Below are 21,770 nucleotides of genomic sequence, written 5' to 3' on the forward strand. Positions count from 1 at the left end.
CAGCCAAAGTTACAAGTATGCTGTACTAAGTTGCAATGAATACCTTCTAAGAGAGAGAGAGAGGCGCAGGTTCTGTGAAATTTGAGAGAGAGCAAGAGGGGAACGGGATGAATGTTGTTTTGAGAGAATTTTATTTGAAATTCCGCTAGGGCTTCCAACATAATGCTATCCATGATAACCCTTGGATGGTTCAAGTATTTACAAAAATGCCATTATAGAATGGAGGGTGTAGATTTATGCAGGGTATAATTTTGGACCGTTGGTTGTCTTTTGGATTCAAAACAAGTCGTATCTTATTATATAGATATATCAGTTCAGTTCCTATCCACACCTCTTCCCGTCCGCACCTCCCCTTTCTCGATTGAATTTCGATGATCTGAGCCGCTCAATGTGTTCAGAACGTGATTTTAAGAGTATCCGCTATAAATCGGCAAAAAAAAAAAATCGGAAAGGACTTGATTTAAACAGTTTTTTATTGAACCGTTTAATAAAATACAAGCAAAAACTGTTCGGATGAAGCCCTTCCAGATCATTTTTTTTGTCGATTTCTCTTGGGTTACCTTAAAAATCACGTTCTGATCATATTGAGTGGCTCAGATCATCGAAATTCCATCGAAAAAGGGGAGATGCGGATGGTGCGGACTAGAAAGGGTGTGGACTTGATCCGAACTGATATTATATATATATATATATATATATTATATATATAGACTATATTTCCAATGAGGGATCCCGCACGGACTTATAGTGCGGGATCCCTTAGTCTATATTTCCAATGAGGGATCCCGCACGGACTTATAGTGCGGGATCCCTCAAAGGATCCGAAATATATATATATATGCTCATTTCTTTCAGGAATATAAACAACAAACACACCAACCAGTTCAGAAAGGCATATACATACAATCACGACTCCAATCGAATCAATTTTTCTCTGCAAAATTCGTGGACTTGTCAAATGGCGAGACCATGTCAAGAAGCGATCGATACCTTTACGAGCATCACAGGCGTACCCGAGGCTGTCGCCGTGCAAAAGCTGGAGGTGAAATTTCTATTATCTTTTGCGATCAAATATATAGATACCGATGATTTTTATTTTTATTTTTATTTTTAATCTTTCAGTTTCCATATCTTGTTCAGGTGTTTGTTGGATCGTCTTTCATTTGAGTTAGCTTCATTCTATTTAGGGTTTTATAACTTTATTTATTGCTTCCATTGTGGATTGTGTCATATCCATTTCGACCATTTTTGAATCTTGATCTGGTGTGAAATACGTGGCCTCTCGGCGTCAAAGAGTAGTTTTCTTTGGTTGTCTAGTGGGAGGTTTATATGTTTCCAAATTTGGTGCTATTTTTGTGGTTAAGTTATATATTCCCGGTTTTCCTATATTATGGTATAAGCAACCAATAACTTACGTTGTAGGTGCTCCACGGAATTGAAGCCACAACTTTCACTATCTGATCTAAGTCTTAGAACTGGGTTGCAATGTTTTTATGAACAAGGTTGGAATTGGATTGTTTTAAGGGCAATTTCTTGGAGTTAAGTGCACCAAAAAGCAAATTCTCAATGTCTTTCTGATCGCCTTTAGTTGGGGCCTGGGGTTCACTTGAAGAGTTTAATAACATATTGTAGCTTTGTGAAGCAGTAGTTGAAGTCCGCTCAACAGTAACTTCATCACTGTAATTCCTGGAAAAGTCGGGATCTTTTAGGTTCAACAGACAAAAAATCTGTAAGTAGTTAACATAGGCACAATAAGGGATGCCTTGGTATGACAGGCAATGAAACTTTAGGCGTCGTAAAATTATAAGGTGAGACAACTAACTGAAGCGGCGATGAGGCATGCGAGGTGCAAGGCGTAAGATGCAGATAGACGCACCTTTTGTCATTTGCCCCTAACTTGTTGAAAATGTGTTACCCCTTGATATGAAGATGACAATTACAATTTTATGTGATTGCATGTCCTATCAAATGCCCCTAGACATGAAAGAGTGAATCATACCAGGAAAATTGGAAATACATATATACTGTTATCTAGAAACCTTATTACTTATCAAAAAAAAAGAAAAACTCTTATATTTTGGATTCCATGTCATTTTCTTGTCTTTTAATTTTCTCCCCTTTGGGATAGTGACAAGAGTGGATTGTACTTGCAGGTAAAGTGTGTGTTGTTCAATGACTTAGTCTCCTTATTTGCTTGCATTATTTTTCTTGACTGTATTATTGTTTGATGCTTTTTGAACAGTTAACTTGTTGGCTGATTTTGCAATGATATGAAACACAATGTAACTTGTTGGGTGGTCTTTATCATCACGGTGGATTACATATGCGATAAGATAATCAGACTCGTGAATTATTATGCGATATACATAACACACCTCACTTAGATGAAGCCTCTATCTTGCATTGTGCCTTAATCCTCTCGCTTTAAACAACTTTCACTAAAGGGGATTGGGATCCGGTATATTATGTGGTGTACGGATATGTGTCTACATGTTGAATTCATCTAATATTCTTATACCCAAGTACCTACGTTACATGGACTCGGATGCGAGTATTGAGTGGGGGTGTAAGTCCAAGCAGAACCTTCCTAAACCTAAAATCTTAGGATACTGGGATATGTGTCCCCAAATTAGGTACGGATACGGGGACACATCCTTAACACTTGTTTGTAGTATTATTGCATGATTTTTCATATTATGTACCGTAAATTATATATAGAAATGTATTTAAACAAGAAGGGGTTAAGAAAAATATGTTTTCCCTAGTTCATGTGCATGTGAAATAATGGTAATATCGCTTTTCTAGCTTATTTGATATTCGTTTTCTGTAAATATCACAACAATTAGAGGATTCTGAGTGTCCAAAAGGATACGGGTGTCGGACACATGGACACGGGTACTTGAGCCAAAATGAAAGATCCATGTAACATAGCAAAGGACCTGTGGACCCAAGATTTTTACTGTCCTCCTGTTATTATGAAGGATAAAGAAGGTGTGTACAAGGTGCCATAACATATTTCATGCATGATAGGGAAGCTTCATGCAGAACCTGAAGTATTAAAGGTTCTTGCGGGGAGTATGGAAATATGCTTGCTGAATAAATCCATTCTGTTACACCACTGTCGGGTTGGGTGTCCGGCATGGATTCTTTATCATGTTAAGTTACCAACATAGAACTTGAAAGAATGTAACATGGTATCATAAACCAAAACTTTGATATCACATTATGTTAACAATTATTCCAAAAGCTTAGGCAGTCAATAAATGAGCGCAACAATGTATATATTTAATGATTTTAGACTTTAGTATTAGGAAAATCATAGCAAGACTAAAGGGAAAGAGAGAGGGAAATAAAAACTATTTGACCTTAAATCCTTAAGCGCAATGCATTATTAGTGGATGGATATAGGAGGAGAAAGCTTTGCAAGCATAAACAATTTGAAAAGAACGGAGAGAAATTGACGCAATACTTTCACGAGGAGTCCCAATGCCTTCGGGACTATGAGAGTTCTTTTTCGTTGAAGCCTGTTTGAAATGGAACAGACTTAGCTTCTGCAAGATGCAATGGATCATAATTCTTGCATGCATTCATTCATTATGACTAACGAAACAGAAAAAGAGTACACTCTAGGGAAAAAGAGACTTCACCTGCACATTTTAAGACCCCAATATCCTTCCTTTCCTTATGGCCTGTCCATTTGCCTTGTCTATGTGCATCTAGTGGTTCCAATAGAAAGAGCAGGTGAATGAATTTGAAGGAGTTTGTGATTCTTACTTAAGCATTTAGCAGTGCAACTTGGAGTTTTCTTTTATTATTTTTCTTCAGAAAATTATGTCCTGTCCTTTCCTTTTCTTAGCCTCCAATATGATGGTCGATTCTTACTGGTGTCAGGAGCATGGTGGAGATCTCAACGAAGCTGTTAATGCACATTTCACTGGAGGAGATATAAGCACGTCAGTTTTTACTTATTGTATTTTTGTCCTTTTTGTTACTGTTCTGTTCATTCTAAACTTGACAAAAGCTTTTTGATTATTCTCATTCTTTGGTATCTGCTATTTATTATTCCTGTTTGTTTTTCCATGTTCAGCATGAATGAAATATCTGCACTTGCTCCTCAAAATGATGCCATGGACATAGATGAAGATGTCCAAGTTGGGTTCCGGGAACCTCCTTTCACAATTCTACCTTCTGCTAGGAATTTGAGTCCCTTCTCTCTTCTTGATCCTGACTTCCACAGAGGTTTATTTGATAGTGGTACCAATATTACGAGCCGTGAACCTTTCGTGTCGCATCCAAGGGAAGTGAGGGAGATTCCCATTGAGGTCAAGGATGGGGATGAACAGTCAGGTGGTTCTGACCTGGCACCTACAATAGAGGATGTTACTGGAACTGCTTTTGCACGAGGCCCAGAAAACCAAGGGACTGTAATAATTGATAATGATGACGATATTTCCACTGCTCCATCTGGACAGAATGATCAAAATGATGGGTTTCTAGGTTATAATCCTCGTGGCACTTATCCTAGGCCAAGTGCCCCGGGAATTGATGATTTGCCTTACTACAACAATGACATTGAAGAAGAAATGGTTCGAGCTGCTATTGAGGCTTCGAAAAGGGATCGATCATTTGGTGCTCATGATGTATGTAAATTTTACTATCTTAGTGGCTTGCTCCTCTATACTTTATCAGCTTTATGTATTACACTGTGTCAATGTAGGACTTGAGCAATCCGGTTATTCAGCAAAGGCAATCTCGCCTAGAGGATCCTGAACTTGCTCAGGCAGTTTCCTTGTCATTGAAGGTTTGTGGTCTTTTTTATATCGTGGGCGTCGGGGCCCTCGTTTTGTCGTATTTTGCACCTGTCTTACTTGAATAGGCTTTGAAGACAGCGGAGCAGGAAAAAACTTCGCTCGAGCTGGGGGGGAAGGTTGGAGCAGCAGAACTAGAAGCTTATAAGTCTACAGAGGTGGGTGATATTGGGAAATTGACGTCATCAAATGAAAGGTATATGTTGATGACACTTGATAGCGTATAGCCACTTGGCTTGTGTGGTTATTTAATAGGAAATTCTCTTTGTGCGTTGGGAGTTCAATGTTGGAGTCAAATACTGGTTTTTCCTGATGTGGGTACTGCTAAAAGACTGTCTAGGTTGGATGTTGGAAGCTCATCTATCCAAGATGAAGCTGAGGATGTAGAAGAGCAGCCTCTGGTTAGGCACAGGAGCAGGCGAGTGTCTTATGCCTCTATTAACTTTGGCAAAGAAAATGAAGAAGCAGAAGTTACCCCACCATCAAGTCCTGGACAAGATGATGATATTAATCATCCACCAACCAATATAATTGATCCCCCTACTGACGAGGTAGTGAGTTAAAAAAATTTCTTCTTTTATCACAACTCCTTGTTACAATTTCAGATAACAGATATGTTGTTACATTCAGTGTAGAAGTTATTGTAAGTGTGTACTTTTTTTGGTCTTTATTTCTTTCAAGTGGGGGGGAATGTCGTCCGAGGAACATGATGAAGCAATTATGCTTGAGGCTGCACTCTTTGGTGGAATTCCTGAAGGGAGCGGATACCGTTTTCCTTTTGCACCTCATCGGCTGACGCAGGATGGGTTAGATAGAACCTCTGGCTTTTATCCCCAGAGGATACCTCGCTCCCCATCGCCTGGTCTAACTGCTCAACGGTTGATTAGGGAGCAACAGGTTTGCATCTCGACCACCAACTATGTTAAAATATCGTATACGGGTAATTGATTCTTCTTGTTTTAACTTGTAGGATGATGAATATCTTGCGTCACTTCAAGCTGATAGAGAAAAAGAACTGAAGACAATGGAAGAAGCTGAAGCTCGGCGTTTGGAAGAGCAAGCAGCTAGAGAAGCTGCTCTTGAAGTAGAAAAACGAAAGGAAGAAGAGTTGCGTAGGAAATTGGAGGAAGAGCAGGTAATATATAATATGAAAATTCAGGCCTGCCAATACAGTAGTACTAGCTGATTTGGAACCGTCTTGTATTATTTGAAGTGTTTTTAGTCCTTTCAATCCGACACCATTTAAAAAGCCTTTGTTCCAAGTTGGATGGTGGGAACACTGAGAAGTATGCTACCAAAGAATTGTATTATCTGCTATGAAACAACAAGTGTTAACTTCACTGTGCCAAGGCCCCGGGCGACCAAGAGGTAGGGGCCATTCCACAGCTGAGTTAACACGCAGTGAACGATAAGGAGGGGGAGGTCTGGGGGGTGGGTAGGAATACCCCCATGCCCTTAGTTGCACGAAGCGGGAACGGGAGAGCGGATGATAAAGTGTGGGAGAGCGTTTAGGAAAAATTATTTAAGTTATATAAATATTTTTATGTATTTTACTATAATTAAATGTCAAATAGAAAATATTATTCTACCACTTAAATTGCAAAACAATATAATATTTATAATTTGGATATGTGATTCCAGTTGTTCTCCGTATCTTAGTTGCACGAAGCCGGGGCGGGACCGGTGGCGGAGGATTATAGGAGTTCCTCTTTCGGGACGGGGAGCGTTTAGGAGTAATTGATGTGGGCCATACAAAGAGGTCACGAGAATTTGGTAATTTTACGTTTTTTATTTTTATTTTTTTTATGGCCTTATGGACTAGATGGGTATAACTGTATAAGGAAGCCTTAATTTGGCACATGTGGGATGAATAGGGCCAACTTGGGATATTGGTTAGACATGGGTTGGACTCACAGAAGTGTCTTTTGGTTCTAGTCAAGTCAAAATGTCTCTTCAAATTCTAGTCAAAGTCTTTACAGTCAATTAGTTGATCAAAGAGTCATTTGGTTTTTCCATGTCATTAATGTTAAATGTAGTCAAAGTGTCAATTAGTTGATCAAAGAGTCATTAAATTTTTCCATCTTTAATGCAATCAAAGAGTCTATGTTCAATGTGTCTTTGGGAGTCTAAAGGTTATTTATTTTTGGGAAGTTCTAGAGTCAAGTTGAAATGGGTATAAATAAGATTGTAAGCCTTATGGCAAATCGTGATGAGTGATGATAAAAATTGAGTAGCTTTCAAGCTATTGGCTAGATTGTGTGATGCAATTTTTTCTTTTGTGTGATGCCTTAGGTTTTCTAGGTGTGATGCCTAGACCTATCTTCCTAAAACCCCATCTTCTCTTTCTATTGTTCACAGTCCCAAAACATTCACTTCTCTTCGTGTTTGAGCATATCCTTGGCCGCATTCAAATCCCATCCTACATCAAATGATGCGGTTCATGATTAATGCAATGGGTAGTTTGGTAGTCTTAAAAGATTCAATGATTTGGGATGATGAAGGGCCTACTTGGGATATTGACCAAGCGTGCATCCTTAAAGGCTGTGACTTTTCATTTAGGGAAGTTTGACCACATATTCAATTCATGCAACCATTAGACAACACATGTTGGATTTTGTCCCACATTGGTTAATTATCTCCTCCAAAACTAGTATATGAGCCTGGGCGGCCTCTCCACTCTTTGCCAATTGGTTTGGAGTTGGATGCTTTAACAACACATTCATTTTATCCAGCTATCTAGGGGATGGGAACAGTCTTTGGTATTAAACACATTCATCCTATTCAGCCATCTAGGGAATAGGAAGTCTTTGGCATTAAACACTTTAGGAGCCTATATATTGATGTACTTAAAAGGTTTGAGATATGATGATGATTGAATGAATGAAAAATTGAGTAGCTTTCAAGCTCTTTGATTGTGTGATGCTAAAGAGCCCCTAGGTGTGATGCCTAGACCTATCCTTCTTTAACCCTTCATCTCCTCCTTACAAATTACTATTCACGTCTACTGTTCACAACCCCAAAAACAGCCACTTTCTCTTGTGTTTGATTATACTTGGCCTTATTTCAATATCGTCCTGCATCAATTTGGTATCAGAGCGAGCTTTGCATCATGTCTACACGATCTGGCAGACCTTTTAGAGGACGATTAACTAAGTTCCAGCGGGATGAGATTCTTGAACTCTTTTCAAGATTGTGGAACAACTCGATAGTTTTCGTTATCGGCTTAATTCATTGGAAAGCCGATCAACTCAGAGGAAGGTGATGAATAATCTTAGTGTGAAGGGTAAGAAAGACCAGATTTCCAAGCATGAAAAGCCTTCTATTGACTGTTCAAAAGAAGCCCAACAATCTCCTGCCGTTGCTCTTAGAGAGACTCTTAATGTTTCATGTGTTGCTGCTGTGGGAGAATCGAAGGAACTGGTTGTTGGTCCTGTGTTTGAAATGTGCTTAAAGGTCTCTAATTTGTCGTCCGAGTCTTCTAGTGAGTCGACCGCATCAACGGCTATTGCTGAACATCAAAGTTCGATGTCTCTAGTATTCAAAGATGCAGAAGATAATTTAAACCAAGTCATATTGAAAGATTGCGAAATTATCAAGGATTAGATGCTTCCTATTAAAGACTCAGATGATTTCCTCGAAGACATTAGGGTTGAGAGTGAAGAACTATGTAGCACCAACACTCCAAAAGGGCACCGTGTCCACGTATTGGACACGCCACGTGGCGTGTCCAATAATTTTTATTATTTTTGATAGGGGACAGGGCTGGGGACACGGCTAGAGACACGCCGGGGACACGGCTAGGGGTCAAAATGTAATATTTTTAAAATTTTTGGGGATTAATATGAAATTATTCAAAACATTTGGGTTAAACTGTAATTTTCCCTTTGAAAAAAATTTATACAATTTGTGAAATTATTCATATACAATGGTTCATAATTTTTTTTATACATATGTACATATATTTATTTTTCATTTATTTATACACGTGGCGTGTCCCCCGCCGTGTCCGTATCCCCATTTTTTTAGAATTGCCGTGTCCATTGTCCGTATCCGTGTCCGTATTTATATCCGTGTCCATGCTACAGAGGTGGAGAATCCAGTGTTCCATCTTCTAACAAGCCCAATGAAGTGAAGCAAGCAGTTTATAGTTTGGAAAGTAATAACCCTTCAATAGTGACCGGACAGCTTCCAAAGCTTGCTGATTTAGTACCAAAAGAGATGACTTATGAACCTTGCTGTTGCGTTGGTGATCAACGAACAACATATCTTATTTTGAGCTCCAAATCGCCTGATCACATGTGTTCATGGAAGCATGGAAACTCAAAAATTCCGCCAACTTCTATTTTCATCCGGGAGGATTTCAAGGATTTTTCTTCTACTTCAATTAATTTCATCATCCCAGAGAAATTCAACTTCGGAAATGGAATGACATTGTTACTTTCTTTTCTTCCACCTATGAAGAAGATACAACAACTTCCATATGCAGATTTAGATATGAAGATAAGGTTCCAATTGAAAAGCTTATGGACTACCATTCTTCAACATTTCAAAACTCGAGGTCGAGTTTTCTCTAACAAGGGGAGAAAGATGCGGTCCATGATTAATGCAATGGGTAGTTTGGTAGTTTCAAAAGGTTCAATGATTTGGGATGATGAAGAGCCTACTTGGTATATTGACCGGGCATGCATCATTAAAGGCTTTGACTTTTCATTTAGGGAAGTTTGACCAAATATTCAATGCATGCTAGTAGAATATTATTAGTCCCACATTATATAAATAAGACTTGATTGTGTTAGGGTTAGTTAACACCCTATACACAACATGGTATTAGAGCATGAACATAACAGGTGCACCCGAACACTTGTAGGGGTAATGAGTGGAGAGGCCAACTAGGAAATAAAATCGTATGGGGTATCTGGCCACCTAGGACTCTAGATGGCATACAATTGATCAAATAACGTGCTGTAAGAACAACATAACTCCAGTAAGACTTATGAACTTGCATTTGAAATAACAGTGAACACATAAGCTCTGATAAATGCCTAATCTTGCGTTTGGCAACTCCATTTTGTTGTGGAGTTCAAGTGCAAGAAGATTGGTGAATTATACCTGTTAAAGCATCCAACTCTAAACCAATTGGCAAAGAGTGGAGAGGCCGCCCAGGCTCATAATTAACCGATGTGGGACAAATCCCAACACTCCCCCGCACGTGGGACCCCTGACTCGCACGTGAAGAGGCAAACAAACGATCCATAACACTTGGATCACAACAAATAACGGTGCACTTATGGCTAGTGTTCTAAAACTCGGTATTCCTCGCCGAGTACTCGGCGAATACTCGCTCCAAGGTGCCTGGCCGAGTGAGTACCGAGTACCGAGTTTTAGAACATTGCTTATGGCACAAATAAGGGGGAACAAATTTTTGGAAACCCTAGCTCTGATACCATGTTAAAGCATTCAACTCCAAACCAATTGCTAAAGAGTGGAGAGGCCGCTCATGCTCATATACTAGTTTTTGGAGGAGATAATTAACCGATGTGGGACAAATCCCAACAATACCGATGATCATCAAAAAATTTAGAAAGAGCATTAGAAAAATATTCACGTGCATTATCACAACGAAATGTACGAATGCAAGTATCAAATTGAGTTTTGATTTCCTTATAGAATGACTTCAAAACAGAAGACAACTTTGACCTCTCTTTCATGAGATAAAGATACATGACACGAGTGTAATCATCGACAAGGATAACATAATACTTAAAGCTAAAAACATTAGGAACGCACATGGGGCCCCAAATATCATAATGAACTAATTGAAAAGGACGAGACACATGACTCTCAACCTTAGGATAAAAGGATAGTCTATGATGTTTACTAAACTCACAGACTTCATAGGGCAAAACATCAACATTGCTACATGAAGTTACTAGCCGTTCATGGTTCTAAAGGGATGGGTGACTAAGATGACAGTGATTTGATATGGAGTGATTTGATATGGGGACACTGAAGATTGAAGGGCAATAGAGCTAGGGTGAACATTGTCTGTAAAATAATACTGGCCACCACATTCAATACCACCACCAATTTTCCTCCCCGTCTTGAGATCCTGAAACACATAACCATTAGGAAAGAAGGTGATGGAACAATTTAAGGACTTGGTAAGTTTACTAATGGACATAAGATTTAATGGAAAACGAGGAACATGCAATACAGAATCCAAAGTCAGAGATGAAGTAACAAGAACATAACCCAAATAGTAATATCAGTGGTAGATCTATCGGCTAAGGTAACACGAGTTGGTTTAGGAATAGATTGATGGCCAGAAAGAATGGTAGAAGTACCGGTCATAGTCATATGATCAGATGCACCCGAATCAATAACCCAAGGAATAGAAGAACGGGAAGATGCAATACAAGTACCGGAAGAACCCGTCTGAGATAGCGTAGCAATGGATAATGAATTCTTTAGATGAAGCCTAATTTGACACAAGGCGCTGGTACTCCTCTGCAGAAATAGTCACCATGGTGTCGGCATAATGAGTAAACGGTCCAATATTTTTAGAAGCGGTAACCTGAGGAAAATCATAAAGATCATAACAATACTTCACTGTATGATTTCATTGATTTGTGCCTCCACAATATGTGCACAATTTGGAACCACGGCCTCGACCACGGTCGCTGCCTCCCCCTGACATGCGACCCGCATGACTACCAAAAACAGAGTGACAACCACCAAATCAGAATCACGGCTGCGACCACAGCCACGGCTGAATGAAGAACCAAAACTACCAGAAACAACGGAATCTAATGCCGAACAATCAAAGCAAAACTAGAAGCAGAATCAATCTTCTTTTCAGACATTTTTTGCGAACAATGGAGAGGCAACCAAAAAATAAATGACCAAAAAGCTTCACCTGACTAAACAACCAACCGATCAAACCTTGTTGCCAACTAATCAGTTACCAACCAAACTGAGCAATTATCAATATATCACTGCCTCAAATCAAACATCAGCAAGAGCACCAACAAACCAACTGATTGAAAAGCATAACCTGCAGCATATTGTAGAAAAGAACCCAGAGCAGAGCCAAGAACAAGCCCAACAAGATCTAGCAGCATCTAATAGTGTCGTATGACCAACAGACCAAGTACCAGTAACAACGAAACCAAATCTGAATCTCAACATGAAAGAAGAAGAGAACCCAGCACCTTTGAAAACAACTCAGACCAAATCGAGATTGCACAAGTCTGTATTCAGGCTGTAAGCGAGATCGCAGGAGAGAACCCAGCATCTGAAAATGATATAAGTGTTTTCGCACAGTATACAGGTACGGTCGAACATGTTTTATGCATTTTTGGACATGATTAAGAGATTTCGAGCTTAGCTGTTAGGGTTTCCAACTCGTTTGTGGGTGTCCAAGGGTTTAAGGCCTTTGGTTTAGGTTTTCGAGAAGTGCAAGAGTTGCGATTTAGGTTTTCGAAGGATTTTCAGGGGCTGAAAGCACTGGATAAGAGTGAAGGAGGGTTTGTGAGAGCCTGGGTGGGATTTTCGATTACAAAGGTATGGATTTCGAGGTCAGATGAGCATGAGATTGACTCGTTTAGGGGTTTCGAGATGATACGAGTATTGGGTTAGGGTTTCATTTGTTGATTTACGGGTTGGTTGGTTGGTTGATTTAGGTTAGGGCTTCTGGGGTAGTGGCAGGAAGACAACAAAGGAGGGTGGAAAGACGGCAGCAGATGTGGTGGTGATGGACAGCGGCTGGGTGAATTAGGTTTAGGTTAAGGGAGGCTATGGTACATGCAACCATTAGACATCACATTCATTTTATCTAGCTATCTAGGGAATGGGAACAGTCTTTGGTATTAAACACATTCATCCTATTCAGTCATCTAGGGAATAGGAACAATCTTTGGCATTAAACACTTTAGGAGCCTATATATTGATGTACTTTAAAAGTTTGAGATATGATGATTGAATGAATGAAAAATTGAGTAGCTTTCAAGCTCTTTGATTGTGTGATGCAATCATCTCTTTGGTGTAATGCTAAAGAGCCCCTAGGTGTGATGCCTTGGGTTTTTTAGTTGTGATGCCTAAACCTATCCTTCTTTAACCCTTCATCTACTCCTTTAAAATCACTATTCACATCTACTGTTTACAGCCCCAAAAACAGCCCCTTTCTCTTGTGTTTGATTATACTTAGCTTTATTTCAATCTCGTCCTGCATCAGTAATACATGAAAATATGTAATACAAGTAAATATTATTATGCGTCATTCAATTTCAAAGATTGTCTAAGTGACCAAGTAATATTATGGTTATATTAAGTGATTGAACATATTTAAGTTAATATTTTTATAATATCTTATCATTACTTTGTTTTTTCTCTTGCTTGGTGTCTTTTATTTTTGTTTCTTTTGGGATTTATAGGCCTAAGAGGTTCTATCCTAGTTGGGAGCGGGTTCCTTTCTCAATGGAAGCGAGGTTCCTAGCAAGGAGCGCGGGAGCGAGGTTCCGAGGTGGATTCGACACCCACATAGGAGGTTCCTGCAACTAAGCCCTCTCCAACTTAGGCAATTTTACATGCTGGTTGATTCATCACTAGTGGGACTAATTTGTATTTGGAAAGGATTGATTTTATACAGTGTGTTCCAATTTCTGGCCTTGCACCGACCATCCAATTGGCCATGGACGAAACAGCCACTGAAAAAACTTAAGTGACTGAGTAATATTATGGTTATATTAAGTGATTCTTAAAGCCTTTTTTTCTTGATGATTGTCTTTTCCAGCTTCTTGTTAGGTGTGTGCAGAGTTCCCATCTTTATCCCTGAAAAATATGTTTGCTGCAGGAGATTGAGAGACAACTAGCGGCAAAGGAAGCTTCCCTTCCTCAAGAACCAACCTCAGACAATGAGAATGCTGTAACTCTCCTAGTGCGGATGCCAGATGGAAGTCGTCATGGTCGCCGGTTTTTGAAGTCTGACAAACTGCAGGTATTGTTTGTGGAAAAGCCTTGATTTGCATCTAGTAACCATTTCTTCCCAACATTATTGTGGCTTATGTATTAATTAAAGTTATTTGCTTCGCAGTCCCTTTTTTACTTCATTGATGTTGGTAGAGGTGTCAAGCCTGGCAGCTATAGATTGGTATGATTCACTTTGTTATACTTTACAGCCAGTCATTATCTCAGCTGTTTGGTTATGCAAGTTGAAATAGAATTTTTTTGCTCTCATTTGGTGTTCAGAAATGTTTACTGTTTCCGAAGTATTCAATTCAACTTAAAACAATAGGCCTGGCCTATTCTTGCCATTGCTTACCAGCCTTTTTGTATCTTTTCTGATCCTTGCTTTTTTTTTTTAAAAAAAATGATGCTTCTCCATGTCTGGGATGTTCTTGTCTTGTTGGGCCAGTATTGAATTGTCACGCCCTCGATTTTTAACATAATTAAATAATACGTTTCAATATAGAGTTTCGCTTATCATAGATATATTACCCCAAAGAAGTTCCCCACCTGTTCAAATTACAAAATAAGTCTCCAAGATTAAGGTTATACAACTTAGGCACTCCGGCCCCAAATAGAACTTAAGTAGAACTTAAGTATTTGTACGAACTAACCCTTAAGTTACAAACAGTATAGTCAAGAGGAATTTCTAAAATGAATAGTTAACAAACTCATCTTTACCAAAAGAAAGTCCAGTACAAAAGATGATTAAGTAACTACATGAGGCTGGCTTCAAAAAGTCGTTCAGTTCAAGCACTCAACATATGCAATCTACTGTCCAGCGTTTGAACTTGAAAAAAAGATTAGGTTGAGCTACGCTAGCCCAGTAGGAAAATCTTTATTGATTCTATATGTAAACATGATGAAATGTGCAGGTGAAATGAAGACAAGAAGTACGGCTCAATTGATATATAACAATTGATTTAAGGGCATTCCAACTTTCAATATGATCAGCCTAACGCATGCCTATAGCTCAACGTACCACCAAGTTCACACGATGTTAAGCAACTTAAGTAATCTCGACACGACTCACTATCGCCAATCACCTCCATCGGTATTTCCACCCCTTGCGTTACCGTATAACACCACGAGGATTACCGTGTTACCACCCCTTGCATCACAGTGATTCCTAACAACTCGGGTCACCGTATTACCACCCCTTGCATTACGGGACCGCCTAAGTCTCGTATTACCACCCCTTGCGTTACGAGACTTCCTAAATCAACTTCCAACATAAACAACTATTTCCTTACTTGATATACAAGCTATGACCTTCCCAAGACCACAATCAAACATGAAATATGTTACGACATGCCAACTATACCACATATATGCCACAAACGTTCATAATTAATCAATCAATCACAAATTGCATCTTATTGACATTTTAATCAAGTAAACTACCATTTAATCCTTACTAACGGAGGGCCAACGGGTCAAGAATAACATCCACTAATTATAGGAAGTCATAACGATAGAACGAGAATCTTAGGAGTAGCCGACGGAAGTTGGTAGACCGACACACCCCCACTCTAATAGTCACAACTTTTTTGTGTACTCAGAGTCTTAATGTGATTTGGTGGCAATGAAAAGCTAACTTCAAGACCTTCGAATTAGTATAAAGTTTGCATGAATCAGACATCGGACGAAGAAGTTATGGTCGTTTGAAGTTCGGCTGAAACCCAGAAGACGAGCAAAATGTCCAGAGAGGGAAGGGGTATTGATATCGATACCTGGCTGTAGATTTCCAGAAAAAGAAGGGGCATCGATACCCCTTGTTTGGGTATTGATACCACGCAATTCTGAGACAATTTTCTGCAGTTTTGACAGACTTTCAAAGCAACAAGGGGGGACGATCAAAGCATGATCCATACACCAAATCAACATATATATACATAGAAGAAGTAAAGGAGTTCCTACCTCGCAACAAAGACCGAGATTCAAGTGATTGGAGCAAGCCCTAGCTTCCTTGAACTTCAAAACCTTGATTCAAGCTTAAAGACACGATCGGAAGGCCGGAGGGTAGTTAATCCTTGAGGTTTTTTTGTGAGATTGAGTGAGTTTTTGAGTGTGAGAGAGAGAGAGAGAGAGAGAGAGAGAGAGAGAGAGAGAGAGAGAAATCGGCTGGAGAGAGGGAGAGAGAACGGATGAGAGAGATAGGGAGGTGGAAAATGATCCCATACACCACATATACACACCTTATATACCCTCATATCCTTAAACCACACATTCACTCACTCATGTTTTCAATTCTTTCACTTCGGTCCTCAATCTAATTATCCACTAACAAACCATACTTTCCAAATAAGCCTTTTAACAAACATTTTAACAATTAAGAAAATACGGTTCTCTACATGAATGTTATGATTGCTCCGCTTCTTGGCCTTTATTCAGAAAGTGGAAAATGATCCCATACACCACATATACACACCTTATATACCCTCATATCCTAAAACCACACATTCACTCCCTCATGTTTTCAAATCTTTCACTTTGGTCCTCAATCTAATTATCCACTAACAAACCATACTTTCCAAATAAGCCTTTTAACTAACATTTTAACAATTAAGAAAATACGGGTCTCTACATGAATGTTATGATTGCTCCGCTTGTTGGCCTTTATTCAGAAAGTGGAATTCAACTTGGTTTTGGCTTTTATGTATTGCTCTGCTCGTGACTGGTTCTAAATTCTGGGGAAAAAAGAAGAAGAGAGGATGAAGTCTTGCTTGAAAAATTCCCGGTTGCATTCTGATTGAACTTTCTGAAAACATAAGTATTTTAGTGGATTTTGCAAATTGTACGATGCATTTATCAGAAATCAGCTAAACTTGGCTAGTCCTTGTCCTAGTTCCACGAGGTGGGCTAGATGGATCTATATCTCCTCCAGTTTGGTATGTTAGATGTCATATTCTCCATAAAGGGTAAGGCATTCATGTCTAAGATGTATACTGCCTTCATTCAGACATTTAAGGTTTTGAATATTTTATTGGAAGATAATGGAAACCCGAAGAAGAAAAATATAAGAGTAGATGAAAGTCAAAGCTAATTGCTCTGTGTTTTATTTTTGGTTGTTTAGGAAAATGAGATGGTTGTAGATTAGGCAAATCCAAGATCCACGCTAAGTCTTATACGTGTAATTTCGGTTCAATTCAAGTTCATTATCAATGAGATCTGGTTCAAATGATTTAAACTCAATTACGTATCCAGTGGTCATTCACATATTCTTCATAGTCTCCATATCCAGTGGTCATTTACATTGTCTCCATATTTCTTCTGGTTTTGTTCTTTCTGGAGGGTTCACTCATTATCAGTGTGTTATATGTAAATGTAAAATTTTGCCTGCTCTAATGGGTTCATGTGTTATCTATTGGGCAGGTGAGGCCATACCCTAGGCGTGCTTTTGATGATGGGGAGAGTGCTTCGACTCTGAATGAACTAGGATTAACCAGCAAGCAGGAAGCTCTTTTTCTAGAGTTGATTTAGCGTGGCAAGCAGGAAGCTCTTTTTCTAGAGTTGATTTTGCGTGGTACTCCGATAAAGCTGTAAAAAAAAAAAAAAAAAATCGCACTCAGGAAAATGTTGGATAATTGGTTACACATGAATTGTTGGATAATTGGTTCTTTTATGGTATTTGGTTGGAATAGGTGGTGACAGCATTGTTCTGGCCATTGGGGAGGGACTTTTTTGATGGACGAGTGTGCATTTGATTTTCCTGATGGATTGATTGATGGGAATGGCGTTGTAGTTGTATAACTGGGATGGAAATCTTGTTTCAGTAGCCTGTTCTTGTAGATCCAGTGATTAAAAATTGTCTTGCAATTGTAAGCTTATTATATTTGCTACCCATGGGTGGGACAATTAGCGCCACGCTCAGCCTAACAGGTCCCGAAACCACGCTCAACATTACGTCAACAAGCTTTACGGAAGGAGATTTTGAGTTTGGCTAGTTGTGCAATATCACTGTTATTGGCAGCCGATCAATGCCAGATCTAAACTAGATGGTTCTTAGATGGCGATTGGCTGATCAGTTCCAGTCCATGGTGGTTATCAGTCCTACCAAACCTAACGCGTATTTCTCAAAAGGTTATCTATTGAACTTGACAAAACTTGTCTGCATGCCAATAGCCTGTAAGGCTTCATATTTACCTGATACAGATTTATGGTATTAAATACATATATAGCTGATTTGGGCGGCATTCTAGGTTGTCATTCACATATCAAAACCTTGAACCATATTGTTCACACTAGCAAATTATCTTGCCTACATGACACTCTTTAAGACTGCTTTAATAAGAACCAAAAAGTATTAGTTGATAACTCCTAGAGCAAGGGAAAAATAAGTACAAAAAACAGTATGTCAAGGGATGACTATTTTCAATTAAAAGGATTCTAGTTTTCTGATTCTCATTTTCTTTAAAGTATTGATGTAACGTAATTTGGGTTGTAGACTGAAATATTAAATGAAAGTAATCAGTCCTGTTAATATTAAAAAGGCCAAATATACGCACCAAGCGATTGTCCAAATTTTATTGTTTTTTTGGTCAAAGTTTAAAATTGATTTCATTGATACGAAAATCATACATCGAGAATGGATAGCCAACCCCAAGGAGGAGGAAAGCAACCACAAAAGAGGCCTAAACTCAAACAAATATTCAGGATCTTATATAGACAAGACTTGTAACGCCCTGATTTTTGAGAACGTTAATTTAATAAATTTTCATCATTTATTAAATATAAAGTCATTACAAACTAATTTCTCCTTAACCTCAAGTTACAGTTACGTATTAAAATAGGGGAGGGCACTAAGGTAAATCTTGCGTTGTTCTTCTTCCTCAACAAGCCTCTAATTAGCACCACTCTTTCAGTAGGAAAAATTGTCCCTGTTTGTAGACACCCCAATTTGGCCTAACGAGTATTTCAAGTCCCACATTGGGGACCATCCCGATGATGAATAGGATAAAGTGATTATTGATTGACTTCTCGTAAACCTGAGGACTTTTGTGAGTACTTTTAGCCACTTAGAGAACTCAATCCAGAGCCAAAAAGCCTTTCTAGACAGAAATTGTAACGGCCCTGATTTTCAGTCAATAAAAATTCTGTTAAATATTTGAATTTTATTACTTGGATTGCTTTTAAATTCCTATAATTTGTCGTAATTACATTTTAGCCCCTTGAAATTCGTTTCTTAACTAAATGTCCTACTTGGTGTGTATAATTCATTTCTAACCGGCTAGTTGGAGTAACTAAACTAGGAAATCACCTAGCTAGTTACATTTCCCTAACCATGGAGGGACCTTTTTGCCATCTTTGAACCTTGTGAACCCTTTAAACCCTAGACTTGAAAAATTAATTATTATTTTGGTTTTCTTCTTTATCCATTGGACAATAAAAGTTAGGAGAATTTTTATCCATTGGATAATGGAAACCCCATTCTTTATATTAGAAGTGTTCCTTGATGGATTTGTTCAAGTACTAATATTTATAAAAAATAGAATTTTATAATTGTTTAAAAGGACATTTTGATTATTTTAGTATAAAAGCTTCCTTATTTCTTTTGTCCATTGGACAATAAATACTAGGGATTTTATTATCCATTGGGTAATAAGGCTAGTCTTTCCAACTAGTACTAGGATTTTCATAAACAAATCATTTTCTAAATCCCCATGTGATGATGTACCAATATTTTATTATGGGATTTAAAACCCTAAGATTTCCTAAGTACTCCTATATTATTTTATATTGGGGTTTTGTACCCAATTGGATTAATTTATTGGGAAGATGATCTTCCTAGATCTCATAAGTACCTATGTATATATTATATATGTACTTGTATGAATATTTATATTGACTTAGTACACATGTGCTTATTAACTAGTTTAATAGGAAAAACTTAGCCTTTAAGTTTTCTTGACTCAAGTACCAAAGTACCTATTGTTTATTGTTTTCTTGTACATTGTAATATATATATATATATATATATATATATATGTGTGTGTGTGTGTGTGTGTGTGTGTGTGTGTGTATACTAGTACGAGAGAGAGAGAGAGAGAGAGAGAGAGAGAGAGAGGGGAGAGAGAGAGAGAGTTGGCCGAGAGAGAGAGAGGAAGAGAAAGAAGATTTGGGTTGTACCATGCCTTAACCACCATGATCTTCTTCATCCTTCCAATCTTTGACAAATCTAACCTCCATTGTCCTACTTTGTACAATTATCAACTGTTTAACACAAAATCTTGTACAAACTCTCCTTTTCTTCCACAAATCTTCCAAGATCAAATCCAAAGGACTAAACCTAGCCATGCAAGCCTAGGACTAGCCTTTGATCTTCCAAGAAAGCTTGATTTTTGGAATAAAAAATTGGGATATATAGAGAGAGAGAGGGGCCGGCCAAGAGGAGGGAGAGGGTGAGCCTTGCCTATAAATAGAAGCTCATTCCAAGCTTGAACTCACACCTTCACTTCTTGCTCTCATTTCTAAGTGTTCTTAGTTCAAAAGTTCTAGTTTTCTTGAGTTTCTTGAGAGTTCTTGAGAGAAACCACCAAACCACTTCCAAAACCACCTCTAGATCTCTAAAGTAGCTTAGCTTAGTTAGTAAGTTGTTTCTAGGAAAGAGAAAAGTTCATCTCTCTTCCTTTCGAAGCAATCCGGAGCCGTTACGCCGCCGAATCACAAACCAACGACCAATTCACCGTAGCCGACCACCGCCAAGAAGAAAGGTAGGAATCCTAGTCTACCAACTCTATGTATTGTATAAAATCCTATGTTGGAGAATAGAACGTCATTAAGAAGTAAACTTTGATCATTCTTTCTAAAGTAGATAAGGTTATCTTTTGTTGAAAATGTTGAAAATGCATGATTTATGTTCGCTCATGGTGTTTCAAGCATGCTAAGTAGTTTGGAGTTGGATGATCTTGTTAGATTACAATGAATGATTCATGCTTACCTTGTCCTACCGCGGAGTCTTTGCATGTAAACGAGACACGAGAACCGAGAAAGTAGAAACATGACACCTAGGGTGTGGTTAATGAAAGGAAATGTATTCCGAGGACGGAATGTTTTTGAAATGACATAATGACCGGTTTTGGTGGCATTATGTGAGATGTGTGTGCGTTCCAATGGGAATCCAGAATAGCGGAACCATTGTGAGGTTGTGTGCGTTCCCATGGGAACCCGGAGCGGCGGAACCATGGTGAGGAATGGCTTGGTTATCCGCAGTACGAAGCCAATGCAATTGTGTGCCAATGGGAACCCGGCGCGGCTGAACCATTGTGAGGACACTCGGGAACCCGGCGCGGCAGAACCGAGGTTGGGTGAGTTAAACAAATGATTTTGAAAGGTTGATTTGTATGTGAAAATATTGACACGGTCTACGATGAGTCGCATAGGAGAAACACGAAAATCTTGGACACCAACGATAGATGATTAACGAATGTGGATGTGTGATTACTAGTGTTGTTGTAAATGATTTACTATTGTAAGGTTGGTGGGTAAGGATTTCCTATTGAGCGTTGTAGCTCACGGTGTTACCTTTTGGTGACCCTGACATATTATATTGGTGGTGACGCCGGTATAATGTGTTAGACCTCATAGATAAACAGGGTGAGATGTACGCCTTGGAGGCCTTCGGAGCCGAGGAGCTATCCAGGATGGAGGAAGAAGCGGAGCAGTAGATAGGAACCCTAGTTCCCTCTGTTATTTGAATAAAAGTACTTTTGTAAGGTTTATGATGTAATAATGAGCCAGACTCACTTCGTTTTTATAATAAAATGTCTTATTTAACGTACCCAAAATTCAGGGCGTTACAGAAATACAGTTTTTAAGTTGAATTGATGTGTTGGCCGCTAGATTGATGTGCTGGCCGTTACTTCTTTCTTTCACCCGTGGAATATGGTGTTTGAAAATCTCCCAGAGAGATCGTTTCCTCGCCCACTAGATGCATTCCTCGACTGCCAGATCCTTCTA

General features: G+C 38.8%; 2 protein-coding genes across 4 annotated transcripts; both read left to right on the forward strand.

Annotated features, from left to right (window-relative positions):
• Positions 1-842: 842 nt before the first annotated feature.
• On the forward strand, positions 843-17,619 carry LOC131308130 (plant UBX domain-containing protein 8-like). Of its 3 annotated transcripts, none has more exons than XM_058334952.1 (11): positions 843-1,042; positions 3,857-3,953; positions 4,088-4,640; positions 4,718-4,801; positions 4,886-5,004; positions 5,140-5,359; positions 5,490-5,705; positions 5,779-5,943; positions 13,660-13,803; positions 13,900-13,956; positions 17,187-17,619. In XM_058334952.1, exons 1-11 carry the CDS (start codon positions 970-972, stop codon positions 17,292-17,294), a joined length of 1,836 nt encoding a protein of 611 aa, XP_058190935.1. In that variant the 5' UTR covers positions 843-969; the 3' UTR covers positions 17,295-17,619. The 3 variants fall into 3 exon arrangements, with proteins under 3 accessions (XP_058190935.1, XP_058190932.1, XP_058190933.1); XM_058334949.1 differs by having other exon boundaries at positions 848-1,042; positions 3,892-3,953; XM_058334950.1 differs by having other exon boundaries at positions 865-1,042; positions 3,892-3,953; positions 5,149-5,359.
• Positions 5,952-9,972, forward strand: LOC131308131 (uncharacterized). The gene is made up of 2 exons (XM_058334953.1): positions 5,952-8,463; positions 8,896-9,972. Exons 1-2 carry the CDS (start codon positions 8,412-8,414, stop codon positions 9,531-9,533), a joined length of 690 nt encoding a protein of 229 aa, XP_058190936.1. The 5' UTR covers positions 5,952-8,411; the 3' UTR covers positions 9,534-9,972.
• Positions 17,620-21,770: the final 4,151 nt, after the last annotated feature.

This window comes from Rhododendron vialii, chromosome 11a (assembly GCF_030253575.1).
Source record: "Rhododendron vialii isolate Sample 1 chromosome 11a, ASM3025357v1".
NCBI lineage: Eukaryota > Viridiplantae > Streptophyta > Magnoliopsida > Ericales > Ericaceae > Rhododendron > Rhododendron vialii.